At 46.3% G+C, this 27,457-nt stretch overlaps 2 protein-coding genes across 2 annotated transcripts; both read left to right on the plus strand.

Moving 5' to 3' along the window:
- The first annotated feature begins 677 nt into the window (after positions 1–677).
- Positions 678–2,895, plus strand: Yod1 (YOD1 deubiquitinase). Its single transcript, XM_051203969.1, has 2 exons — positions 678–1,014; positions 1,876–2,895. Exons 1-2 carry the CDS (start codon positions 678–680, stop codon positions 2,577–2,579), a joined length of 1,041 nt encoding a protein of 346 aa, XP_051059926.1. The 3' UTR covers positions 2,580–2,895.
- Positions 2,896–12,380: 9,485 nt separating this feature from the next.
- CUNH1orf116 (chromosome unknown C1orf116 homolog) lies at positions 12,381–24,956 on the plus strand. The gene is made up of 4 exons (XM_051203960.1): positions 12,381–12,577; positions 18,160–18,344; positions 21,583–21,760; positions 22,894–24,956. Exons 2-4 carry the CDS (start codon positions 18,240–18,242, stop codon positions 24,399–24,401), a joined length of 1,791 nt encoding a protein of 596 aa, XP_051059917.1. The 5' UTR covers positions 12,381–12,577; positions 18,160–18,239; the 3' UTR covers positions 24,402–24,956.
- Positions 24,957–27,457: the final 2,501 nt, after the last annotated feature.

A 27,457-nucleotide genomic window follows, 5' to 3' on the forward strand; every position in this document is an offset into this window, starting at 1 on the left:
CGTCGTCAGCTCGCGTTTACTGCGCTTCTTTTTAATGCCCAAGGTCGTGCCGGGCTGTCGGCACGCAACGCTGGGAAGCGGCAAGTGGGACTTTGTCCCGCGTCCTCTGTCCCTGATGCCCCCGGTGCGGGAACCGCAGTGGCATCCGACGGCACGGCGGGGCGGGGCCGCGTCCTCCGCGCCCCGGCGAGCACCGGAGTGAGGCAGCCGCCCCGGGCACAGCCGCTGGCCTCACTCGGGCTTCCGGGTCCGTCCCACCGAGGGGCCGGGCCGGGCCGGGCGTGCAGTGCCCGGAGGCCGCGATGAATCAACCATCCGGGCGCGGCCGCGGGGCTCGCCGGCAGCCCCCGTGACGGTCGCCGCCATGGGATCGCCCTGTCCACGGTGAGTGTGCTTTTCCTGGAGCCTGAGGGTTGCTGCTTTCATCACTTCCGACCTCCCTGACAGGTGACACACGCCGCGGCGCGACCCGCCCTCCCGCCGGGAGCATAAATGCTGCGCGGACGCGCCGGGCGCCACCCTCGCCGCAGCGCCCGCCCTGGAGGGGGGCAAGCCGGCCGGCCGCGCTCGGCGCTTTTAAGAGTCCGCGCTAACCGAGCTGTCGCGAGAAGTGCGCCCCACACACGCACACACGCACACACACACACATACCCACCGGCCCGAGCCTACTTCTCGCGATGTTTGGCGGCGCGAAAGGCGGCCATTTTGGAGTCCCCCCTGCTGGCGGCGGCGGCGGAGGAGGCGGCGTCTCCCGGGCTGCGGCGGGGACCAAAGCCGGCCCAGCAGGTGGCCGGCCGGCGGACGCCATGTGGCGGCTCCGCTGCAAGGCCAAAGGCGGCACTCACGTTTTGCAGGGGCTGTCCAGCCGCACCCGCCTACGGGAACTCCAGGGCCAGATCGCCGCGATCACCGGGATCGCCCCGGGCAGTCAGCGCATCCTGGTCGGCTACCCGCCCGAGTGCCTGGATCTCAGCGACCGGGACACCACTCTTGGGGACCTGCCCATCCAGTCAGGTACCGGCCGGCCGGGGCTCCCCTGAGGGCTGGGGCCGTCTCGGGCATTTGCTTTTCTCTGCTTTCCCAGAGGACAGCAGGATCCTCGCTCATGTCCTGATCAGCAGGCCAGCAGTTATGACACCAATTTTATCCAATTGGGTTTTTTTTTTTCCTCTTTTTCCCTTTGCTTTAATTTGTTTTTGTGGTTTGTCCCGTGTGTGTGCACTTACCTGTACTGTAGAGTTTTGTCCCCACTATTAAAACCTAAACGTCAATGTTGGTCATCAAAACTCAAGGCTCCCTCAAATGATGTAGTCAGGCTAAGTGCCACTGTTAACACCCCGGTGACCTACCTAGTCTGTGGTTGGCATCTGGAAGATTCGTGGTTTTAAATGCACAGTATAGGAGGGTTGTTGTTGTTGTTTGCTTTTTTTTTTTTTTTTTTCTTTGTATTTTCTTCCCCGAGACAAGAGTTTCTCTGTGCAGCTTTGGAGGCTGTCCCGGAACTCACTCTGTAGACCAGGCTGGCCTCGAACTCACAGAGATCCACCTGCCTCTGCCTCCCGAGTGCTGAGATTAAAAGGTGTGTGCCACCACTGTCCGCCTTGTTTTTCAACTTGTTTTTTGTTTTTTGTTTTTTTTACATAAAGGTTTTTGCCTCCAAGTTGAGATTGGACTCGAAGCATTTTGTTCTCTTTCCCTTTCCGAAGACACAGTGAACTGAATAACAAACAAACCTAAGTGTCGCCAGTCTCTTGTTTACAAAGTCATGTTGTCTTCTTTATGCTTCAGCCCATTTGACTCATAACTTACCGTGTTGCCTCATAAGCACGCAATCTATAATTTTCTGCAGTTCTGGATTTGTTTTATTTTTAACAGGTGACATGCTGATTGTTGAAGAAGACCAAACCAGACCAAAAGCTTCGCCTGCATTTTCAAAAGCTGGGGCCCCTAGTTATGTCAGGGAAACTTTGCCCGTGCTTTCCAGAACCGCAGTGCCGGCTGACAACTCTTGCCTCTTTACCAGTGTGTACTATGTCGTTGAAGGAGGAGTCTTGAATCCAGCCTGTGCCCCTGACATGAGGCGTCTCATAGCACAAATTGTAGCAAGCGATCCAGACTTGTACAGTGAGGCAATACTGGGAAAAACAAACGAAGAGTATTGTGAGTGGATCAAAAGGGATGATACTTGGGGAGGAGCAATTGAGATATCAATTCTCTCTAAGTTTTATCAGTGTGAAATATGTGTAGTAGATACACAAACAGTTAGAATTGATCGTTTTGGGGAAGACGCGGGATATACCAAAAGGGTTCTGCTTATCTACGATGGTATCCACTACGATCCACTGCAGCGTAACTTCTCTGATCCAGATACTCCTCCTCTGACCATTTTCTCCTCAAATGATGATATTGTCCTTGTGCAAGCATTGGAATTAGCTGATGAAGCTAGAAGGAAGAGACAGTTCACTGATGTAAACCGCTTCACGCTGAGATGCATGGTGTGTCAGAAGGGGCTAACTGGACAAGCAGAGGCAAGGGACCATGCCAGGGAGACAGGCCACACCAACTTTGGAGAGGTGTGAGCCTACTTACGAGTTGGAGCCTACTACCTCACAGATCCAGAAGGCTCTGGGTTTTCCAATAAGCTATTCATCACCCTGCAGAATAGAAGAACACAATGCGTGGACCCATCCTTTTAACTTATATCAGTATGACTGACACTGGAATTCCTTGTTAAGATTAAAATTAGTGTGCAAGTTTACAGGTGTGTGTCTACACTAGTGGCATCCCTCTTTCTACTAGGGTGACGGAATAGGTGGCTTGGGCCACTTCTGCTAACCTGAAGACTGGATTCTATTATAAACCAGCACCCAGCGGCTTTACCTAACAGAAGAAAACACCCTACTTTAGGTAATGTGGGAAGCCTTGCAGAGGGTCACTGGACGTATGCCACAGTGTCTACAGCAGTTGATTCCCTTAAATAACTTTGAATGAGTTAGTAGTTTCTAAATTCTGAACTGATTCATCAAATGAAGATACTCAGAATTGTCAAAACTTTTTATATTGCAATTTGGTAGACTTTATAAGTGTATCTAACAACTTACAAATGCATAAAAAGCAATTTTACAGGGATGCGTGTATCCTTTGAGAATGTTATCTAAAACAGGAATGGGGTCCTGTTTGGGATTTCTAGTGTGTAAAAGTGGAATGTATAAGGGGGTTAAGGTGCCTGATGTAGCTTACTGAAGCTTTAAAAGACTGTTGGCCTCATTTTTTAATGCAATTCGTGTGTTGGTATTTGTCACATTAGATATTTCTTTGTTGTTGTTAATGAAGCAGGGTATGCCTTTTTATTTGCTAATTTAATTTAATTTGAGTGGTTTGTTTTGTTGATTACATTAAGTTTGTCTGGAGGGATTTTGATTCCTCAGCTGCCCTGCTGAAAGCACTTCTTCCAAACAAGTCTTCCTGTAAAGTGTCAATGCTAAGCTTTGACTCCTAAACATCTTTTATGTAGATAAGTATCCACTTTGATATTTTAGATACTCCACATTCCTGCAAGTTAGGACCTTGTTTACCTGTGATCTTTGACTTTCAGTTTTTAAATAACTAATTGGGTTTGTTTCACTTCTAAAATACAAGTTTTAGAATCCTTGCCTTATGCAGCTCTCAGAATCCTGCTACCTAGATTCAGACATGTAGCCATTTACTTGATGGATTGCTCCTCAAAGCATACCCACTCAAAACAGCTTCACTATGCCATCTAACAGGTAAAGTCTTCTACCTCTTAATTCTCCTAAAGATCAGGGACCTTTAAGTTAGGATCTGTGTGTTCTGTCATACAATGTCAAGAGGCATACTGTTGTGAAGTTCTGTTGTCTCCATCTCTGATTACATAGCTCACAACCATCGGTGGGTGGACTTTCAAAGCACTCACATCTTTCCCCGTGTATCTTAGCAAATGTTTTCAAATTAGCCATTTACTTGATAGAGGTTAGCGATGTAAAATCAAGGAATATTAAAGCGAACAACTTCAAAAGTTCCTTTAAGGAGCAGTTGAACAATTCACAAAGTATGCTTCAGTCATCAAGTGACATTCCTTCTTGATATGAGACAGGGTCTCCCTATGTGTTTCTGGCTGGTCTGAAATTTACCATATAGACAACCAGGCTCTAAACTTGAAGTGGCCCTTCTGCCTCAGCCTCCTGAGTGTTGAGATTACAAGCAGGGGCCACCACACCTGACCAGAAGACTTCTCTTGAAAACCTTTCATGACATAGCCAGTCAGGCAATGGCACTTATTATAGTCATGTGAATTGGAAATACTTAATTTTTGTGGTTTTTTTGTTTGTTTGTTTGTTCGAACTGAGCCTTAAATATAGCACCAGTGAGGTTAGGACACTGAATATTTTGCATCTGTGACATGGGTAAATGACTCTTACAAAAGTCTCAGTGGTCCAGATGATTTTTTTATCTATTTCCTCTATAAAATAGTTTAATTTAAAACTGTATAGGAAAAGTCTAACACTGGGTAACATCCATCAATAGAGTTGTATGCATCATATTTATAAAGTCTGCCTTCCTGTGCCACCTGAGCATTCAAATTCAATGTTTCTTAAAGTTTGGATCCAGAAGTCTGTTCATGCAACAAGTATTTATTGAATAACTTATAATGTGTAGGGCATGTTCTATTTATTTGAAGATAAAGTCCTATCACAATAAGTGTGAGTCTGTGTTATCTACAGAGGATTAATTTAGTAAATGTGAAGAAGTAGACTGAGTGCTGATGTCTTAAAATCCAAGCCCTTCCTTCGAGGTGGTTTCTGTACATCTTGTTCAGCGCTTATTTAGGGGATAACTTCTTACCTTATTTTATCTTTCACCTGGATTGTCCAATTGCCAGGCAGACACTTGATAGTCAAATGGCTTTCAAAAAGGCTTTTTAATTATTTGCTTGACATGTCAATTAAATATTTAATTGACATGAAAAGTAGTTTTAGAGTAGTGTTCTGGGTTAGAACATTCAAGGTGAAGCATTATATGCATATTATTTAATTATTAATTTATGTTCATTCTAAATACAAGCTGATAAGCCTCATAGAATTTAAAGGGCATTGTTGTTGTTTTATATATTTTTTGGCCTGTGCTTATTAAGCTCTTGAAATTATTTATTAGTGAGTAAACTCATTTTGAGAGTTTTGAAAAATCTGAATTTAATTGCCATAACTAAAAGAAACTTTGTCCTAATAAAACCCTTCCTTCTGTTCAGTTTTTGCCTGTCCTACAAGAATTTTCTTTTTTAATTAAAATGAAACAGTTTACATTCGTGTGCTAGAATATTAGTGGTAGAATAAAATTATACTTTTGCTCTCGATACCCTATTCTTCCCTCAGTCTTCTTTGGATTAAAGATTCAACATGTTTTCATAAAGATACCCTCCCTAGTCATGGTATTAGTCCAAATTATTGTCCCTGGAATTTTGTGACATGACAGCCATATAAAGACATCCGGGATGTTACCACATCTTTTAAAAGCTAGTGATTCATGGTTGATTTCTTAATTGCCCTTTGTGAATGAGAAATGGACATAGTCAAATGCTTACTCGCCAGCCTGACCCCTTTGTTAGGAACTAATACCATTATGCCACTTGAATATTCGATGGAGTCCAAGTCCCAGAAAATCAGAATCCAAAAATAACATTATTACTTCCTACCTATATATCCCTCTAACTGCTTATGCTTACCTTGCTTGTCTGTCTAGCTTCCTCCCTTCAATCTGCCCTAGTTGAATCTTCTGTTCATTTGGAAAGTGTACAGAAGGACAGGTGTGAAATTAAGCGACAATGATCCGTATCCCCGAACGCACTATATTAAAAATCAGGTGGCCTTAAATTTACATACACTGAGAATTACATTTTTTCCTGTGTTGAAACATTATTTTTGCAGCACTTTAAAAATTGGAAAATAAAAGTTTACATAGCCCTCTGCAGATCTTGAGGGCAGGAAAGATAGAACCTTGAGCTGCTTCATCAGTATTACCATCAGTATTTTCTGTATCTTCTGATAAAGTCTAATGTCATTCACTAATAAGAGCTTGGTCTATGCCCTAACACAAGAAATACTACTTGTGTGATGTGATTGTTACCACTTGTTTTACAGTATTCAAATTGTGTTTACAGCACAGAGTTTTTAAAAGAAAGTAGATTTCATCGACCCTTTCATTCATTTTTAAGTAAGCTTATTTTGGAGAAATTGTCTTTTGAGTAAAGTATGCAAGCAGTATTTGTGAACCTAAAGGAATACTTGTACGAGCTAGCTTGTTTCTCATAGTGATAGACATCGCCAGCCCCAGGGTGTTTCCTTAATAACCATTGTAAGATGTCAGCACATCCAACTCAATGAATGTAAGACTAACTTGATGGTGATAGTCTTTTCCTTCAAAAAGTAGTTAGCATTTGTTTACAGTGCTTTGAATATTTCATTTGGAAAACAGTATTTATGTTGATAATGAATTATGGAGTGTTTACATCTTAATTTAGTAGGAAAAAGTACTACTAAAAGGGCATGAATGTAAGCATTTTGCATGGCATGCTTTTTTACTTCTGTTCTTAAATACATTAACCAGTGTGTAGGAATTTAAGTATAGTGAAGGTATGTTTTGGTTAAGTTACAGATAAAGAGGTTGGGAATTTCTGCTGAGGTGATGGGCCTTGGCACCCACCGGATGAGAATGTTGTGTTAAGTATAATTCCCCCTCAGTTATTTAAAGGATTAGGGTTTCCGGTTCATATTTTGTACCATTCAGGACTCAAGGTGTCACAGGAAATGTATTTATACCAAGTTAGTTTTTCCTGTAAGAATGCCTAATAAGTACATATAGCTTGTTAAACAGATAAGGAATGAGAAATAGTTTATAGAGGCTGTATTAACACAGTAGAGGGAGAACTCCTTAAATAAGGAAACAGCCATGAAGACTGAAATGCAGAGCTCTGGAACATAATTGCAAAGGGATTAAAAGGGGCCAAACAGAAAAGAGTTGTTTTCTTAGCATAAGAAAATGTGTTCTTAGTGATGAAGATGGACAGTATTGCTTTCAAAATGTTCCCTTGGCTACTTGCCAGCAAGTTTTCAAAGTTCATGCACTGCTGCTACCTGGAAGATGTCTTAACTTCGTTTTACATAATTCATGGTTTTGCCTTTGTTATTAAGATGCATTAATTTTATTTATGATATGTGACTTTTCAATATCTAAATGTATGAAGTGACTTGTTTTAAATGAATAAATGAAGTGAAAACATTGTTGTGTGAGCTTATTTTGGGGTCAGGGCAAAGGACCAGCGAAGAATACTACACTCAGTTTACACATTACCAACTGAGACCACAGTTTGGGTTTGTGTCCCTCGTTCCCACACCCTTTGAGTAATGTTTCTCTTTTCTGATGCCAAAAGGCATTCACATTTTCCCTTCATTGACTAAATTTTCTAAATCCCCTGAAGTTCAAGTTTAACAACCTTTGCTGGTGAATTGTTTAAATGGACAGGTTGGGTGTACCTGTTTTCCCTAGATTAGGGTCTAAATGGACTTAAGTTATGTTTGAGAGTCGGCAGCTTTTCTATAGGTTCCCATTGTCAGCAGTTAAACACCAGAAACCACAGGGCTGTTAGTGTTGGCCAGAGCTTAGGTTTTCTAACTTGACCTAGGTCCACAAATACACACAGCACACAAGAAACTAACAAGAATAGAAAGAATTGGTTACTTTAGTATTCTTTACAGCTTCAATACTGTGAAGTCTGAAGTATAGGGATGATACTAGAAGTCAGGTAGTATCTGCCATCTTGAAAAGCATTTTAATACCAGCTATAAAATAACTGCAAAAGAACCTCTTCCTCCTTTCAAATGTTTTTTTACAATATTACACCCACAATCAGGGTTTTCTTCCCCTTACCCTGGAAGAGAGTTGGATATGGTAGAGGCTACAAAGCAGGGCATCCATTTGTGGCAAATGCCTATTTTTGAATTGATAAAGATCTTACATCTCCAAACCTGAAATAAGGCAATGAAGATCAGAAGGTTCACAAATCTTGTTTTGAAATTCTTGTTCTGATATGGATGTTTGTCTTTGTCTCTCTTGCAATGGCACCAAGTGCCAGGTTACATACACACAGTTACCAAATGTGACAATAACTATAAATCGAATGGGAGTTCCTGCTCCGTTCAGGGTGTAGCACACTGGGGTTCTAACCTACACCAGGTGTAGTCCTTGTTCCCCTTGTTCTGCCCCGCCATCACTAGTACCATCCAGCCTTTCAGAATGTCAGCTACCCAGTCTGGAATAAACATCTCTCTGGAAGAAACCCCAAGTGTTAGGCATACTACCCCATACCTGTCCCTGCTTCCAGGCCCAGTCATTTACCAGATTCTTGGCCTTTTTGGTTTTCATTACTGCAGCAGGAGGTTCATCTGAATTACTTGTTTCAACATTTCTAGAAATGGATACCTCTAACATTACCTTTGTTAGGATTATCAATAGACCACCACCATGAAACTTGGGGTGGGGGTGGGTGGGGTGGGCATAACTTAGAAATGGCAGGTGGAGAAGAGTAGAATTTGTCAATGTGGGATGTAGAGCCCTCAAGAAGGAAAGGGGCTTAGCAAGTAACATAAACATATCTATGATAGTTCACGTTCATCCTTGTAGATATTGTATTGAAATACCCATCAAAATAATAGAATAAAACTTCAGAAATACTAGAATTCCACACTTTATTTTATGACTGAAACTGCTTCCTACTGGGGCTAGGAAATCAATGCTCCCTGTGGTTTTTATTGAATTACTTCTCCCACAGCATAAATATAACAGGACAAACCAATCAAGTTCTTAAACCTCCAAAATATGGGACACACTGAATTACGACCTTTTGCAAAAGTGACCCTCCCTCCCACTCGGTTCATTTAATAATGAAAACATCCATTTTGTTTGTCTGGGGTGGGCTTTGGTTTGTTTTTCCTGAAGAGTCTCACTGTGTAACCAACCCAGAGGGGCTCCCACTTAGGACCTCATTGAGTCTGCCCTCATATTTCCTAAAAGCCAAGTCACAGGCGTGCACTTCTGTGCCAATCTCTAGTATTGTCTTTCTTACTCTTAAAATGACAACCGAGAAAATGGTTTTTAATTTGCCGAAGAGAAGCCAGGTAATTCCAAGCTGTTAAATCCTTCCTAAATTCTACTTGTGGGCTGTGGTGTCACATATCTCAGGATTACAAAAAAACACAGATTCATTCAGTGCGCATTCTTGAATGGCATTATTCAAGCCATTATTCAATGGGTGCTAGATGCACTGGAAGGAAAAATAAAGACAATGCTGTAAAGAAGCTAAAATGTATATTCCATGAAGGAAATAATGGGGTGAGAAAAGCAAATTAAAATTGGTGAGTCTGGGAGAGCCTTTTAGAAAAAGTGATATTAGGGATGAATTAGTCCTTTAGAGAGGACCAGGAAGTGGTGGCATCTGTAAACTCAGTACTGTGGGAGGCACAGAAGTATTTCCCTAACCAGGCTGTCATAGTACAAAGGAAGGAAGAGGAAAATAGATGCCTTTAGAAGTGGACAAGGACCCCAGATTTGTGCTCTCTTATTCCATGTACTTGTGTGTGTGGATGTGTGTATATGCATTTGTCTTCAATTTACTCCATGTGGGACAATGAGTTCTGTTCTGTTATTGTATTCTCAGCTCCCAGTAATGAATGAATGAATGAGTGAATATGAATAAATGATGTCAGGGTCTAAGGAAATAGACATTGACCTTCAAGTTTGTTGTAGAGTGACTGGAAGGACATAAAAGCATTCCTGTGAATCATCATATCTTTGTCTCAAAGGAATTTTATTAGCTCTTACTGAGGAGTCCAAGAGCTCTCACAGGACTAGAACCAGAGCTTCGAATAAAGCGACTCTTAGAAGCATATCCTCATTGTTGTGGAAATTTCTAAATGCTAGAAACAGGAGGGTCCAAAATGTAGAGTCAGAAATACTTTGGAGCTTTTCAACAGCAATACTGGAAGCTAACACATGGTAACTTGAAACTGTATGCAGCCACACAATCAAGTACAGGGATGAAAGTAAACATTTTCCGACTTACAGGATCTTAAGCATTTGTCCTTAGGAAATTAATAGAAACTGCTCCGCCAAAAGAAGAGGGCTAACACAGGACAGAAGGTCTAGGCTCCAAAGACTCAACAGGGATGGCATTTCCCCTAGTTATTGATGAAGAGAGTAACGGGACGTCCATTGACCAGCTTACAGAACAGTCTTCCCCAAACTGATGCAGCTCTGAAGACTGAAGGAAATGTTTTCTTCAGAATGAAGCTGATAGAAAATATAGCATATATGTGAGTGTACTGAGGGGAAATTTACATACGGAGGGGGGTGAAGGGCATAGAGATACACAGAAAAGGGGAAATGACCATATCATATCTAGTAGCTCAACTATCAACATTTGTGTAATAGGAAACTGTGTGTGTGTGTGTGTGTGTGTGTGTGTGTGTTTGAGAGAGAAAAGAGAGAATATGGGGTGAGGATGTGGGCATAGAGGAACAGAGTACTGTGTAATAAAACAAAGCCATCTTCTTGCTCAGTAGAAAGAAGACATCCATACCCAGCGTGGAAACATAAACTCCTAATTCCCATAGCAAGTGGGTTAGAGAAGCTTTGAAAAAGAAATAGGGAAGAACCTGCTCCTGTAAACAACTTAGCAATTAAGTAGTGTCAGAAACTAGAGTGCACTTTAGTATCGCTTAGTTTCCATTTGTATTAGGCATAGTAAGACTCATACTTTGATGAAAGCTTGGTAGTTTATTAGCTATGGCCTGTTCTAGAATTTATAGCCAAATTATACTCTTCTGAATCCATTCCTAGTTATTCCTTATTTAAAGTCAGCTCTTCATTCCCCAGGCTGTAACTTGAACTGTCAAACTTTCTACCCGTATCTTAGAGGTCACCCTCAGAGCCCCAGCAAGCATCCCCATGAAGACAGGGTGTTTCCTGGGAGTAAAGAAAACACTTTTCCTTTAAGAGAAAAGGAAGAAGGACCCTGGCCAGTGTGGTGTGCTTCCAGTGTGAAGTGTGGATGGAGTCCCACAGGTGTTTTGCAGTCTGACTTTGTAAGGAACTGCAAAGGGCCAATGTTATCTATTTTTTATTTAAAGTGGGCGTGGCTATGTGTGCTTACACACCTGCCCATACTTGGGTCACTTAAGTGACTGCCTCACTCACTGAGTCAGGCTGACTGAAGAAGGGAATGGTAAATGAGCCTTTAACCAAAAGGAGGTCACCTACTCCAACAGTACCAGCAGGGACAAGGAGTATGGAAACAGGGTCCTGGGAGCTCCTCTGTAATTGGGTATCAGAATCAGATCATCCTAGGGGGATTCAGTTCCATCTCTCAATAGTACCTCTCCAAGCACCGATGACCTGCATGGACCATCAAGTGTCACTCTGACTTGGGTCACTCTAACTTGGGAGTCTTCCCTCATCTGTAGTTCAGGACACCTTCTTCATTCTCTGGGGACCTCTGAGGTTCTTATTTTTCCAAACAAAAAGGAAAGGAAAGCAAAACCATGCTCAATTCCAGGGAAAATAATTAAGGAAATGGAGAGCAAGGAACACCTGAGTTAGGATAGAGGCTTCATTTCTACCAGTATGTATGTGTGCTTTGAGGGATGGGGAGAGGAGCTGAGGCTCATACGGAATTCCAGCTATAATGGTGGGTAGCTGACTTGACTTGTATTTAATGTCCATTGTCACCTTCTCTGACCAAAAGGGACTAGAGTCCCAAATGACAGAGTTCAAGTTCTCACCTTGCCCGTTATAGGGTTTTGTTGTCGTTTTGTTTTGTTTTTAAATCCAGAAAAGGACTTCCTAGAGCTAGGACGGCTCTCAGCAAGCGGGTGACTAAGCTACATCTCTAACCTTGAGATCCCAGAACCTCCTCTGGATATGATGCTGCCTATGGCTGAGAGTTAGGAAAGCTGGCTACAGAACTAGCCACCAGAATGTTAGCCTGGAGAATGCTTTCAGCTTCAAGTTGGGGAAGGCTTTTCTAAACAGGAAAACCGGTTCTCAGCAGGCCCGTAGAAATGCATAGTGACCAGCCCGCCTGTTGCATTCCTTTCAAGAAAGAAAATCATGCACCATTGGCCTACTTCCTCCCTGACAAACTCTCCTTGCCCTTTCCACTCCCAACATGAACCAGCTCCGGCCCAGTACCCTTTTTTAAAGCTCTCTATTGGCTCTAAGCCAAAAGGGGGCGGGGCAGGGAGCCCGAGGTTATTGGCTAAGTCCTCCGTGACTGAACAGCTGGAATGAGGCGTAGGGAGGGAGGCTGGGATTGGCTGGGAGTCAGCGGCTGGGTGTGTGCAGGCAGCGCGGATGAAGCTTTTACCTGTCTAGGTAAGTCAGGAGGAGGTCAAAAGAAGAAAATAGTAGGAGACGGCTGCCTGCCTTCGGAGGGACAAGGCGTCTCCATCTCTGCCCTTTGGAATAGAAGGGCCTTCCTTTCTTCTCTTCAGACCCCAAGCCAGAGAAGGTGAGTCAATCACTAACCAATTCTTGCTTACTCTGCATCGAGGGAAGGGACCTTAAGGGAGGGCTACAGGGCTGTGCTGGGGAGGGCTGCCAGAGTGTCCCTTTCCATCCAGCCAACCTGGGCTTTTCATCTCTGTTGCTCAAGTCTCTTTCTTGGTCAGCCCAAGATTAAGCCAGATGGGATTTTTTTTTTTTTTCTCCAGAGTTGAAATATGTTTATGGAACACTGGGGAACATCTCTTCCATTTACTTATTTAAGTTACATAAGCATAGTGTACAAACAGAAAACCAGAGCTGGTTTTCTTAGTACTCAGAAGGTCGAGGCTGGAGGATGGAAGAAAGTATGGGCTATACAGCAAGTTCCAGGCCAGCCTATCACACCTGGCAAGACCTGTCTCAAAGGAAAAACAAGAAACAAAACAAAAACAAAAAAAAAGACAACAACTTTGTTTAAAATTTGGAAATTTCCATCTCTGAGCAGCTAAGATCGAGTGGTGATTTTGAAAGAGAGTAAGTGGACAGTCGGAAGAGCTGGAGTCAAAATGATGAGGAAGGTCCTGCAGATGAACCAGGTGCCTTAGTTTTCCATTACATTTGTAAGAGGAAATTCGCCCATGGCTCCGTGTCTATCTTTCTTTAAGTAAAGGGTGCAGTGCCTGTTAGTAGATAAGGCTGCACGCTGTGCAGATACGTAAAGCCTGAACTGAGCTAGCTTGTTTGCACGGGGAGCTGAGGTTTGGAAGTGTTGAGAAAACGCCAGCTCAGGCCAGCGTTCCATCTTTGGAAAGCCCACAGATAATCTAGCTCCGATCAAGTTCACTTAGGGTCTACTAGTTAAATCTCTGCCTTCACCCGTTACTAGATGTAGACCCCGGAAAACAGAAAGTTACTTAGCCATGCTGGGCCTCACCCACATTTTATTTCATCTCAGCGTAGCGAGCCTAACCAGACCGCCAAGTGGGGCTCAGGCCAAGGTAATGCGGCGCGGTCCTCAGAGAGGAGAAACAGACTTGGGGTGGAGGTTTTGCTTCGTGCTTGTGTGAGCAGGCGCATCTGCCTAAGGATGCAGCATATACAAGTCCAGTCGGAAAATAAGCTCTCTCTCATCATCTTGGCTGGCGACATGCAGCCGCTAACTTGAACTCTGACCCTCTGCAGAGAAGGGGGGATGTGAAAAGCCATCAGCACACAGCCCTAGAACAGTTCCTCATGTTGTGGTGAATGCGCCCCCCCCAACAATTATATTATTCTCCTTGCTACTTCATAGCTGTAATTTTGCTCCTGCTATGAGTCATAATATAAATGTTTTTTTGGAGACAGAGGTTTGCCAAAGGGGCTGTAAGACATAGGTTGGGAACTATTGCCCTGGATGAATATATTGAGTTTCTGGTCCTGAATGCTGGCACTTTAAATGTTATCTTCCCCTACCCGGTAGGGTCTGCCCTCTTCACTCACTGACTGAAGACTTTGATAGGAGGCAAATGTCAACAGTAAGAGTCACAGGGGTCACATGCAGTGTCTAACAGGGCTTTCTGTACAGCCCCTCCCATAAAGGACTGGTAAAAGAGAGACTACCATTGTACAAATGGTAGCAATTTCAGTCTTTCTGGTGTTTAATTCTGTTTCCCGGGTATTCTCCTGCCAAGGCTCAGGCTGAGTCAGCAGAAAACAGAGCCCCTTGCAGAAGAGCAGCATTCCTCTGGGACTCTGGGCTGAGTTCTTAGGAGATAGGAGGGTGTGCTCACGGGATGTTGAGGAGGCCTGAATCTGTTCCGAAGATCTGATTCAGATCGCCTAGAATGGCGCTCCAGCCCTCTCCACGCCCACTGCTTTGGATGCCAGGGCTCCGGGTGCCATTTATTTACTCTCTTGCAAGGCTTGGCTGGTATCAGAGAAGTAGTTAATGTTTAATGTGTCTTTGGATAGGTGGCTGTGCACATTTCTTCGCTTGTTCCTTTTACCCTTGAGTCTCCAAAAGAGGTCAAGGGTGAGGAGATAGCAAACTCTCACCTTGACTGCTCTGCTTGTTTCTCAGGGCTTCTTATCAGGCAGAAATGCCTAGAGTTTCGATTGCTGCCCTGATACAGCCCACAAGTTTCAAGGTTATAAAAACAGCACATCTAGGTTTGGCCTAGGTGGAGAGTAATGGGATTTTTTTTGGGGGGGGGTTGATTTTTGAGACAGGGTTTCTCTGTGTAACAGCTCTGGCTGTCCTGGAACTCAAAGAGATCCCCCTGCCTCTGCCTCCCAAGTGCTGGGATTAAAGGCATGCGCCGCCACTGCCCATCTAAGAACAGGCATCCTCTGCTCAGTCTGAGTCAGAAAGCTGGGTGTGGAGATGGGGTCCCAGCAGCTGGGCGCTAACTCGTTCTGAGATTATGTGGCACCATCGCATCACCTGCCACTACATTTAGTGCTGGTTTTTTACTGTTTACTTTATCCTGCTGTTGCCAGGGTAACCAAGTAACCTACAAATGCAAAGCTGAACCAGATGATGCACAGGGCTTAAGGTATGATGTAGTAAGAGAGGGTGTCCTTGGACTCTTGGTGGCAGAGTGGCTAGTGACCCGTACTTGAATGTGCTTGACACCTAGCCAGTCTTGAGATGTCTTCTGTAGGTGAGAGCCATTCCTACGTCACTTAGGAATTTGGGAAGACCCCCAGTTTTCTCAGCTACCAGGTTCTCCGGATGATCCTATTAGCATGCCTGAGAGCACCTTGAAGGGACAGCATGCAGATGGTGTGAAGCAGAGCTCTGTCCAGTAGCTCTTGAGTTGCTTCTGGGATAGGAATGGGAGTGCAGTGGGCTTCCCTCCTGGGAGGGACCAGAAGCCACCTACCCACGGTGCAGCCCAAGGCACACATGAAGGTACAAAGGTAGTATTTTCCTGTGAAAGTAAGAGGCACCACCTCACCCATTGGGAGAAAATATTGCATTAATTGTAGTGAGTCACCTTAGAGATTTATCACTCATTAAACATGGAATATTGGAGCCAAAAACAGCCCCATGAATCCACACCGACTCCTTGAAAATAATGTGTTTTGTTTTGTTTGGTTTTTCTTGTCTTTTACAGTGCCTATTGGGTGCTGGCAAATGCTAATCTAAACTAGCATTCCACAAAGTCTTTTGAGCCACTTGTTCTATGGGAAATAAAATCCTGTGAAAAAGCTTAGCGTGGTGGGCTGAAGCCTCCACCCAATAGACTTATTCCGACGGCATTGGCTTTTAATTGAGTTAGCTCTTTGACAGTCTCATACGTGTATATAATTTATTCTCGTTGCTCTCTCTCGCCATCCTTCCTTTCCTCCTACCCCGGTCAACCTTCTTCCTCCTCCCTACCTGCCCCTTTCCCCACTCTCCCAGATTCATGGCTTGGGACTTTGCTATGTGGCCCACTCAGTTTATCCAGAGCCATCTTTGTGACCAGTGGTGGGATCACCAGGGTATTCATGGAATTCACTCTCCCCCCTAGGAAATACTTCAGCAGTGAGGGGTAGGGCACCCTGAGTCCCTCCTCCATCCTTGCTTGGTTGTTGGTGGGCCCATTCTTGTGCAGACCCAGTGCCATCTTCAGAAGTTATTGGGAGGTCGTGATTACACGGATAGGCCATGCCTAGATGGTGACATCACACACTCACACACACACACACACACACACACACACACACACACTGCATTTCTGACCCTTTCAGTCTTTCTACCCACCCTTCACAATATTCCCAGAGCCTTGGCAGGGACCATATGGATGTCTTGTTTGGGACTGAGCACTCAACTGTTGCCTACACGCAGCACTATGTGCAGACATGTCTCTGCAGACAGCAGTTTTGAGTGGCTTTGCTGAATGTTAGGAATTGGTTAGTACACCCTGAGCCTGGACGATCGCTAATGAAATGCAGAGCTAAGACGGCTAAACTCAGTCTGCTCAAGGTTGTTCTTGAGTTTCTGTTTCCTTGGGTTTGGGATGTTGAGGAACTGACCTGGTGGAGAAATCCCAGGGCTACCCCACCCAGTGTTGATTGGCGGGTGGCTTCTTTGTTGTCCTTTCTCTTCTGGGCCCCTCCTCAACGTCTGAGAGCCTGGGAATCCTATGTGTCTGGCTTGGGACCCTGTCTTTTTCTCTCCCCAGCATCCTGCCCCATTTAAGGGTCTCTCCTAAGCAGGGGAGGAGCCTTGTGAGGCCTTGCCTTACCCTTGCCAGCATAGACCAGGTTGGAAGACCTAACTGAACCCAAAGCTGACATTGGCATTGAAGCAACTATTGGCAGAGGAACATGTACCCTGGCACCTAAGCCCCAAGTCCCCAGATCTCCAATAAAACATCCTGTCCCAGGACAATTTACCTTCTCTTAGAAGAGCAGCAGAAACGACTAAAACATAGTATAGTGTTACAAGCAAAATATGGATCTGAGTCATATAAAATTACTGTAACTCTAGCTCTCCTCTTTCTAGTTGACCTTGCAACTGAATTTTGCTCATAAGTCTTTTAGACTTTTCATTTTCCATAAAAAAACAAAAGTTACTCTAGACTTACCCCACTCTTGTGGACTATTTCCCACAAACAAATGTGAAGAAAGAAAAAAAAAAATCCTTGGAAGTTCAGTGGCAGCGATGAGGTGGCTTTCTGTTGGTGTTTGGTTTTTGCTATTGCTGTCGCCACAATGAACTGGAACTATTCCCCCCCCCCATAGAAGCTGGGTTCAGAGAGGACATTTTTCTCGTCCATTTGACACAGTCCAGGGGACCTCTTGTGAACGTGTGAATGGGGGGAAACGGGGCTATTCTCAGTTACTGCAGGGGCTGTGTTCATACGGCCGAGGGCAGAAAGACAGTGCCAGCCTTCTTGGAGGCAGGGTCATATTTATGATATTATTAACAGTGATTGCAGCTGACATTATTGGGCATATGCTACACCTCATAGGCGGTTCCATTCTCCTGTTCTCATGATAGCTCTGAGAAGTACATCATTAGGGGCCCTATTCCTTCTCTCAAGCCTGTAACCCCCCCCCCCCCATTTAGACAGACCCTTCTCTCCCAAACTCTTGTTCCCTGTGCTTGGGTTTAATTTGGTCTGAGATGGATTTTTTTTTTTTTTTTTTTTTTAATGAGAGCAATAGTATCTGCTACCAACAGAGCTGTGTGTCCTAACTGACCTCTCATTTAAGCTTTACCTTAATCATATTTAACAAGTAATTTTCCTAAAATCAAATCACTAAGTGGTTCAACTGGGTTTTGAACCCAGAACCCAAGCCCCCCCCCCCAACGTTAAAATATGTATTGCTTTTCATAATGAAATTACAAGTTAAACTCCTTGCTTCATAGAAGAAAAACCTAGAAAAGCAGCTAAGAGGAAGGCCAGAACCTCTTTTCCGACTAGCCCCCGTCTCTGCTCCCCGAATCCGTGCCTCTGCGTGCATTTGAGCCAGAGTCCGTGGCCCTCCGTGCAGACGGAGGGTGGAGTTCAGACACGGCCGGTCCACGGCTCCCTTCTACCTCTGAGCTTGCTTGGTATCTCGCTGCCAGGGCCTGAGCAGTGCTTTGCAGAAGCCTCTGCTCACTCGTGGCTTTGATTGCTCTCTTTTCAGGCCCAGCTTGGGACATTCTCCACTCCCATTCACTTCCCCTCTGGGAGCCCCTTTCACCACCCTGCGCCTTGCTTCGGGCGATGCCCAAGAGGGAGCTTTGGCCAGCAGGGCCTTGCTCAGAACCCGTGACCCACATCGGCAGCTGCGACAGCATGATGAGCACCACCTCCACCCACTCAGGATCTGTATGTACTCTCTCCCTCTTGCAACCTGGCCTGCTCCGCATACCTGTCCCACCCCGCCCTGCCCTGCCGTGCCACCCACCATCACCCACAGCATCTTCTCTTTCATCTTCCCCACCATGAGTGAATCACAGGATTCTTGCTGCTTCTGACTCAGCTCTGGCTCCACAGAGAACTGGGTGGGGACAACCTCAGAGAGCAATGGGATCAATACCCAGCTTCCCCGTTTTCATTAGACCTGAGGGCTTAGGTGGGGAAAGGAGCAGGCACTTAGGTCGTGGTGGAACTGGAAGGTAGATTCTTACAGCACATGGACTCTCAAAGTCCTCTGCATGGCTTCAGCTTTCCACAACAGGCAGAGGGAACAGAGCTGAATGCACCCAGCTCCCCTCCTCAGAAGCCCGTCTACCTTGGGCATATCATCAGTTTCTCTAAACTTCAGTCTCCTTGGTTTGGGGTTGTTTGTTTGTTTGTTGTGGAGACCCTGGCTTGTGGTCTCACAGTGTTACCCTGGCTAGGCTGGCATTCACTATTTCAACCAGGCTGCCCTTGAACTCGCAGAGAACCACCTGCCTCTGACTCCCAAGTGCTGGGATCGAAGGGGTGCACCACCACACTGAGCTAGTCTCAGTTTTAAAATGGGGAAAATATCAACACCTAATCATAATGGCTCTTGGAGGGAGTAATAAGGTATGTTTGTTATATGTTTTCCTGGGGAGGCTTGACGGAGCACAGACAGACCAAAGAGATGGTTCCTTTCCTAATATGGAGACTTACTTACAGGAGCATGGGTAACTCTGAGCATGGGTGACAGCTTAAAACCTACATCCCTGTAGTTCCCTGACCAACTAACTTGCAGAAAACTGTGTGTGTGTGTGTGTGTGTGTGTGTGTGTGTGTGTCTATGTCTCCCTCTTTCTCCCCGCCGTCCCCACCCCCCCGCCTCTGTCTACTATATATGAAACCTTGGGGAGGAGCCATGTGAATCTTGGAGCATTCTGAACTCCTTGGCAGTCTAAGTTTTGTCAGCCATCTCTTACAAGCTTCCCCCAAAGGGAGTGTCTGGGGTTAGAGGACAACTAAGCAGCATTAAGTAGCATTTAGAATCTAGGGCTAGGGTGCTGCCCAGCAATTTACTGATCACCTAGTGTGGGCAAGCCCTGAGTTCTATCCTCACTGCCTCATAAAATAAGAGAAAATAAAAGCTATTCTTTCGGAGTATATTGGCATACGCCAAATCTCAACACCTGGGCTGCGGAGGTCGGGGGTTCATGCTCTCCGCCAGCCAGTGCTATATAGTAAAGCTTTGTCTAAATAAAAAAAGGTTTATGAAATGGCTCAGGAGCTAGAGGTGGAGTTCTAGTCTCATAATCCACACGGCATGAAGAAGAAACTGACTCTTGCATGTTTCCTTCTGACCTCTCTACACTCAGGAGCACAGACATGCCCACAAACACACGCATACAAAGTGAATAACAAACATTTTAGGTAATAAGATCAATAAAGCCCTTAGCATTTAGCTCTATGTAGAAAATAAATGGCCCTCTATGAACAGAGATAGAACCATCCACAATCACAGTGTTTAGCTGTCTGTGAGGGCATGGAATAAGCTGCTTTTTTTTTTTTTCCTGGACATGATATTACATTTAGGTGATATAAGGTTGGGGTGAAGGAGTAAACATGACTTAAGCATTCCTTTGCTGTTAATCATTGTAACAAAGGGTTTGAACTTCATTGTTTTATGTCCTACAAGGTATGTGAGAATTTAGACCGTAACCCTGCAGGCACAATGTCCTGGGTTAGATCCCCACCGCCACCACAAACAACAACAACAACAAAACAGTTGAGTACCAGGTGGAGAGAATCAACAATTCAAGGCTATCCTCAGCAAGTTCAGGGCTAGCATAGGCTACATAGACCATCTGAAAAAATAAATAAATAAAAATAAAAAAAAAGGAAAGAAGCTGGGTGGTGGCAGTGAGCAGTGCCAGCACTCGGGAGGCAGAGGTGAATCTCTGAGTTTGAGGCCAGCCTGGTCTAAAGAGTGATTACCAGGATATCCAGGGCTACACAGAAAACCTGTGTATAGAAAGGAAGATGCTAATAAAAGGTTTCTCCTTTTTTTTTTTTTTTTAATTGTTGTTTTTGCTTTTGTTTTTCAAGATAGGGTTTCTCTGTGGTTTTGGAGCCTGTCCTGGAACTAGCTCTAAAGACCAGGCTGGTCTCAAACTCAGAGATCCGCCTGCCTCTGCCTCCTGAGTGCTGGGACTAAAGGTGTGTGCCACCTCCGCCCGGCTATAAAAGGTTTCTAGCAAATGTAAGCATTTATTTATTCTAGCTAGTGGGCTGGTTGGTTGTTGATTTGGAGACAGGGCCATGCTAGAGCTCAGTGTGTGCCCACCCACCGGGATGGTAGTCAATGAGTTTCATTACATAAAAGCAGAGCAGAAAAGGAAAAGCGCTTCAAACATATGCAGACTTCCCTCTTGACTTGAGAGTCTGGGGACACAAAGACAGCATCCTATTTCTGACTGATAGACACCAGTATGAGTGGTCACATTCCATTGGATAATCTATAAAGGAGAAATCCAGAGGGCAGTGATGAAGAGCTTTATTCAAGTTATTCCGAGAGCTGTTTGGGGGACTTGCCCTTGTTACGCAGGCCCAGTCAACTGACGGGTGACTTAAGGGCGGGCAGGGCTGGGGCAGGGGGCATTTATCAGCCTCTCCCCTACTCCCCAGGATATTCCTAGGACTCTCTGGCAACCTTCCCCGGCAATCTTGGTGAGTCTAGACAGTAACAGGAAGAGGGGTAGAAGCTATCTCTTGATAGCTCAGACCAAGTGTCACATCTCCCCACAGCTCCTTGTGGTTTTTTACCTAGCTGCAGGTGGCACCCGCCTGCCAGGTGGCTGCTGAGAGGAGGCAAAGTTAAAAGAGATGATACAGTTGCGTTTTAACTAGCCATGTTGTTGCCTATACCATTCACAATTAGACAGGAGACGGACTAGTAGAAGTATTGTCTGGACCACCTGGTCTGGACCATTAAGCCCCCTACCTACTGAGGACTAAGCAACAGGAAGTGTCCTTGCCGTCTGCCTACCTAGCCTTCAGAACTGGGTCCTCCTCAGGCCGACTGTTGCAGGAAGCAGCTTCCCTGGTGGACAGAGAAGAGCCAGCTTTGCAGTATTCTTTCCCTGTCTCACACCTCCCCCTCCCCTCACAATTCCTTCTCCCAACAGAGTGACAGCAGCTACGACTTCCTGTCTGCCGAAGAGAAGGAGTGTCTGCTCTTCCTGGAAAAGACCATTGGCTCCCTGGAGGTTGAGGCTGACAGTGGACTGTCCACGGACGAGTCAGAGCCAGCCACCAGTCCTCGAAGCTTCCGAGTACTACCCATCACCCAGCAGGCTCCCCAGGGTAAGAGACTGTCTAGGGAGGCAACTCTCAGAAATGTCTCTTTCTGGACACTTCTCACCTCACTTGGCCTCTGCTGCAAGCTCCTAGGCAGAAGGAACCCTGCAATCTCCAAGCCAAACTAAAGTCTCCAGAGTCGGGGGCGGTGGGGGGGGGGGGGAGGACTCCTGAGAAGCCAGCTTCTGTTCTGGTGACTTTCTATGAAGTAACAGAGGCCTAGGAGGGAGAGGGGTTTGGCTAACTCCCTTCTGTCAGGGAAGAACTCAGAAAGAGATATATTACAGCATGTAGGGAGGAGTCAGGGAGGCCCAAGTAGTTGGCCCAGGAGAGACTGACTCAGCATCGGGAACTGATCTGAGTGACACAGAGAACCAGACTGTGGGAGATAAGAGAGGCGTGTCGCAGCAACACATGGTACCTTGAGGCCCCTGTAAAGAGACCCCAGGAAGACCGTGGAGTTTCGTTTCAGTAGAAGAGGATGGAGTGGCGAACAGGCGACGTTGGGGAATGTGTCCCAGGGGAAACAGAAAACATTGCTACTATGCACAATCCCAGTAGTATCGTTTATTCATTCAGTAAATACTCATGAATACTTAACATAGCCTTGGGCCCTCCATTTAGACTGCGTAGAAATGGAAACTTCATGTGCCCTGAGGCTAATTCACTGAGCCTAGTGGACCTCACATACCTGGCAAGATCACTAGGCAAGATAGCCATGTCACTCACAGGTACAAGGTACTGTGCTGTCCAGAATCACCCAGTTCTGACAGAAAGGGAAAGTAGAAGGCCAAAGCATGTCAAGTTGACAACAGCAGCTTCTACTGGGCTCAGTTACCTGGGTTCCCTGAATCAGCACAAAGGCCATCTTCACATCTCTCCCATAGAGAAGTTGCTTTGAAGCAACTCAGAAGTGATGTCTTCCAACCACTGTGAAAAATCAGTTTCCTGTCAAAAAGAATCCGTCATTTTTGACCTACTCATCTACACGACCTCCAGAAAGCAGTGCTGCCCCGTTAAAAGTGGGCAAAGTCAAACCAACCCCATTCGTGCAGGGGGGCGGGGTTATGTGCTTTCTGCTTGACAGCAGCAGGCTCTCTCTGTTGAGTCTTAACTCCTGTTCTCTCTAATCCCCACAGGAAACCCCGAGGTGATAGACATTCAGCAAGTGCCTTCGCCAAAGAAAGTGGCCCAGACCTCTGGTCCTCCCAAGTCGCCCAGTCTAGGCCTCAGATCTGGTTCCTACAGCCTTCCCAGAAACCTCCACCTCAGCAGAAGCCAGAACCTCAGGGAAAGTGCCACTCAGACTAACAGCCGTGGCTCTCAAACACCTGGGGTGTTCTTAGAGCCTGAGACAGGACGGAGCAGCCCTGAGCCCATCCAGCCACCGGCCCCATCCAGGGGAACTACCCTTGATCTGAACACAGTTCTCATCCCCCCACCAGAGGCTTTTCGGGACATTAGGCCAAAGCAAAGTGGGGAAGAGAGCCCACTTAAAGAGCTAGGAGAGAAGAGACACACACCACAGGCCCATACGCTGGTCAGCTCCCCGAAGAAAGAGCCTTCGGAAGCCATGTCCCATAAAGCCGCTGAGAAAGGCTGGACAGAAGATCCTCAACAACCACAGCTGCCTCCTGCCCAGTCATCTCAGAATACAAGAGCTGAAGAGGCTCCCTTACCATCAGGGCCCAAGTCACATACCCAACAGGCTGCCCTCCCAGCCCCAAAGGCCCGTAAGCTGCCTCCTAATATCGTTCTGAAGAGCAGCCGAAGCAGTTTCCACAGCCAACCCCAGAACTGGCTGTCAAATCACACAGAGGCTACGGACTCTGGGCCTGCGCCTTCTTCCCTGCAGGAACAAAAGAAAGCCCGTAGAGAGGCTCTGGAAAAGTTAGGGCTGCCCCAGGACCAAGATGATCCCAGCCTACTTATAAATAAACACACCAGTACCCTCAAAGTCAAGGAGGCTCAGGCTCAGAGCCATTCCCAAGCCCCGGCCATGGTTCAGCAAGCATCTCCAGCTCTGGTCCCAGAAGCTGCTTCTGCCCAGGGGAAAGCTTCTCCGATGAAGGCTGTTGTTACTCCTGTGGCCTCTTCAGGCAAGAGTTGGGTTCCTGCTCAGGAAACCCCTCCAGAGAAGGTTGCAGCTGCCAAGTCTGTGCCCATTCCTATCCCTAAGACCTCAAAGGTAAACAGTTTCCTAACACAGCCCAAGCCTGACGCCCCGCTGACCCTGAAGGAAAGTAGCATCCCTGGATTGAGACAGATAAACTTCAAGTCCAATACCCTGGAGCGCTCGGGCGTGGGATTGAGCAGCTATCTCTCGGCAGCCGAGAAAGACCCCAAATGCCAAGCCAGCACATCTCTGGGAGAGAGCCCCACCTTGGACAAGGTTTCGCCCAGCGTCTTGCGTAATTCCCGGCCCCGGCCCGCCTCCTTGGGCATGGCAAAGGACTTTACAGAAATCCAGGGGGGCAAGATGGTTGGCCTGGGGCAAGGCCAGCACTCCCGGCAGCTGTCCTTCAAAGGGCAGAGCCCCGACAAGCTGCCTCGACCCCTCTGTGTCAGTGTCAAGATAACCCCAAAGGGCATTTCCGATGGACACAGGAGGGAGGCGCTAAAGAAACTGGGACTCTTGAAGGAGTAACTAGGTCACTGGCCTAGCCCGCACCAACCCACCAGAAGAGACTGACTCTACATAGAGCCTTGGCAGCCTCACAGCGCGGCTCAGGGCCGGCGTTCCCCCCCCCCCCCTGTCTGAGGCGAAGAAGGAAGAGGCTCGAGGCCAAGCACATGTCTGTACTCAGAGCAGTTGTGTTGTTGAGTACTTGCATAGACCACGATGACTCTCCCGGGACGGGAAGGGAGAAGGACAGAGCAAGAAGCCTTAACATATATCACTGACACTGTTTACGTAACACAAGGCGTCACTGTGCAGAGCTCTGTTCTCGGTTGCGATTTTACAAGTGTACAGTTCAGCCTGTCCCAGAACTGAGTGGAGCCGAGTGGCCAAACCTGAGAAGCAAAGTCTAAGGAGACAAAAGTGGTAGAGAACTTAAAAAAAAAAGATGAATGACATTGCACACGTGGCGTGACTGTGGTCACAGGAACCGTGGGATGAGTTTTTACAGTAAATGGAGACTGCTTCGTATCTGCCAGGCCTCTCTCTCAGGGTCTTCTGGGAAAGGCCAGAGGTCGGGGGGGGGGGGTGCTGTTAGTATCTCTTTACCCAGTCCCTTTCCCTGTGGTTCCTTGCAGTGTATGTAGGACATGTCCCTGTCTCTAGATCTCATAGTTCACTGATGGTCACTCACTCCCGGCTCTGAGAAAGCTGAGTAAAGGGCCACACCACACACCCCTCCATTTCTATCTGGAAAAGCCCATGCCATGGGCTTGAAGAATATAAGAATAAACTGTGACATGACGTGTGACTCTGGAGTCACTGTTCTTCCTGCTTTCTGTCTCCCTGGCTGGTTGTAGAACAGGTCAGCACTGAGCTGGAAACCCAGTCCAGTGACTTATAAATTCAGAGTTGTTCCTGAACTTTTCCCTGCTATTCAAGTCTTCAGGTTTCCTGGGGGCTGGACAGGTGCCTCCATGGTTAAGAGTGTGTAAGACTCTTGCAGAGGACCAAAGTTCAACTCCCAGCACCCACTCACAACTGCCTGTAACTCCAGTTCCAGCTCCAGGGGATCCAGGGCCCTCTTCTGGCCTCCAAAGACTCCTGCACTCACATGCACACACTCATACACAGACACACTTGTGTAACTAAAAAAATTCATGAGTTTTTTTTTTTCTCTTGAGAAAGTTTTCAGGTTCCCTCAGTTCCAAAGATGGAACAGAGGGAAATTCAGTGCCAGAGAAAGGAGGTGCTGGGCCATATCATCCCACCATTTAGTAACACGGCAGAAGCTGACCCCAGAACTTGAAGTATTCACATGAAACAGCTCACCAAAGTGCTTGTCATGTCAGTCATATTGTCACCCCACACTGCCATCATCGCCTCTTTAGCCAGTGTTCTTGTATCTTGTCACTATCAGAGACTCAGCCTCAGGCCCTTCAGAGTTCTACAGCATCTTCCAAAACACCGGGATTGATATTTGGAATAAATTGTGATGCTGTTTATTTTCTCTTTAACAAGGGAATAAATTGTAACTCATTCTTAATAATTCAGAACAATTCTTCCTCCAGATTTCCCAACAAGTTACATATGTATTGAGTGAGATGGGTAAGTCCTGTGGCCTAAATGACCAGGTGTGGCCAGGCATGATCGTCCTTTCCTTACAGTAGTGTATCCTGTGACGACTCTGAGCCAGGGGTAGTGGAGATGCCCAGAAGAGAGAAGCAGGTAACTGACTGCTGCTGGGAAGATGCCCTTTAATCCCCCGATCATTAGGGACCCATCGATGTCAAAGATCTACCTCTGAGAATGATGAGGTGGTTAGGGATAAGGGCAACAAATAGCTCCACCCTATCATGGTATGTGAGGTGTGGGTGTGGCAGTTTCTGTGTGCATTCTTTACACGCCCCCACATACTCACACACCCAAACGTCTGCTACCCGGTTCCCAGCCGCAGGTGAAGATCAGATCTCTCAGAGCTGGTGAGGGCTCCCACATCGACCAGGCTCTGTCATTACGGGCTCTGCAAAGGCAGAAGGCCAATTCCAGAGGACTAACTTGTGTTTCCAGACACAAGCTGGTTCCCTGTTCATTCACTGCGTGATCAAGGCAGAGCCGTGAGTTACACCTCAATTGATACTGAGGCGTAATGGGAGTCTAGAGACATCACGAGGCTGACTTTGTGCTGGTGAGAGGTGCTGTCTGTCCCAACTCCGTCCACGGGAAAGGGAACTTGACACTGTACTCACCAGAGCCACATACAGCCTGTACCCGCCCCTCTTCATCTCCACCACAGTGATAGGTCCATTTCCCCACTCTCTCAGGGTGAACAACTCCTTTCTGTTTTATTGAAGAACCACGCTTCCCCATGTGCTTGTCCTTCCGAGGATATCCTGCTTTAAAGAGTTGAGGAGAGCCTGAGGATAACGTTTGCAGCACCAGCATGAGGATCTGAGATCAATCCCCTGGGCGCACGTGCACACACACACACACACACACACACACACACACACACACACACACACACACACAAATAAAAAAATAAAAAACCAGGCTTGGTGGTGCATGCTTGTAATCTCAGTTCTGGGGAGACAGAGACAGCAGGATTTCTGGGTTTCCCCAGCTTCACCCACACAAGGAAGGGCATATGGGATGTTTATCAAGATGCAAGAATATGAACCCAAACTTGGCCATCTTCATTTTGAAGAGAATCAGAAAGGTCCAGTGGGGACATCCATCTCCCCAAAGGCGAGGCTACACCCAGCTGGCCTGACTGGTCTGTCCTCTTGTGCCCAGACAGGAAGGAGTTCCCTTCATCCTCTTGCACTGGTGGAGTGGGAGGTGGGGTGGGTTAAGAGCTGCTCCTCTTGACAGACATTGTAAAGCCCTACGTGTAATTTTAAAAGCCAAGCTGACTGCTTTGATTTCACTTGGATCTTAGATGTCTGTCATCTCCCACCAGAGTGGTGGGAACCATCTTCCAAATATAGAAGGAAGCTTCCCCCAAGCCTGGCACAGTGGACTACATGCTCCCTAGATGTAAGGATGGCTGCCTCCCTGAGTCACCACCCATGTGTTACCCG

Source organism: Phodopus roborovskii, unplaced genomic scaffold (genome assembly GCF_943737965.1).
Source record: "Phodopus roborovskii unplaced genomic scaffold, PHOROB, whole genome shotgun sequence".
NCBI classification, from domain to species: domain Eukaryota; kingdom Metazoa; phylum Chordata; class Mammalia; order Rodentia; family Cricetidae; genus Phodopus; species Phodopus roborovskii.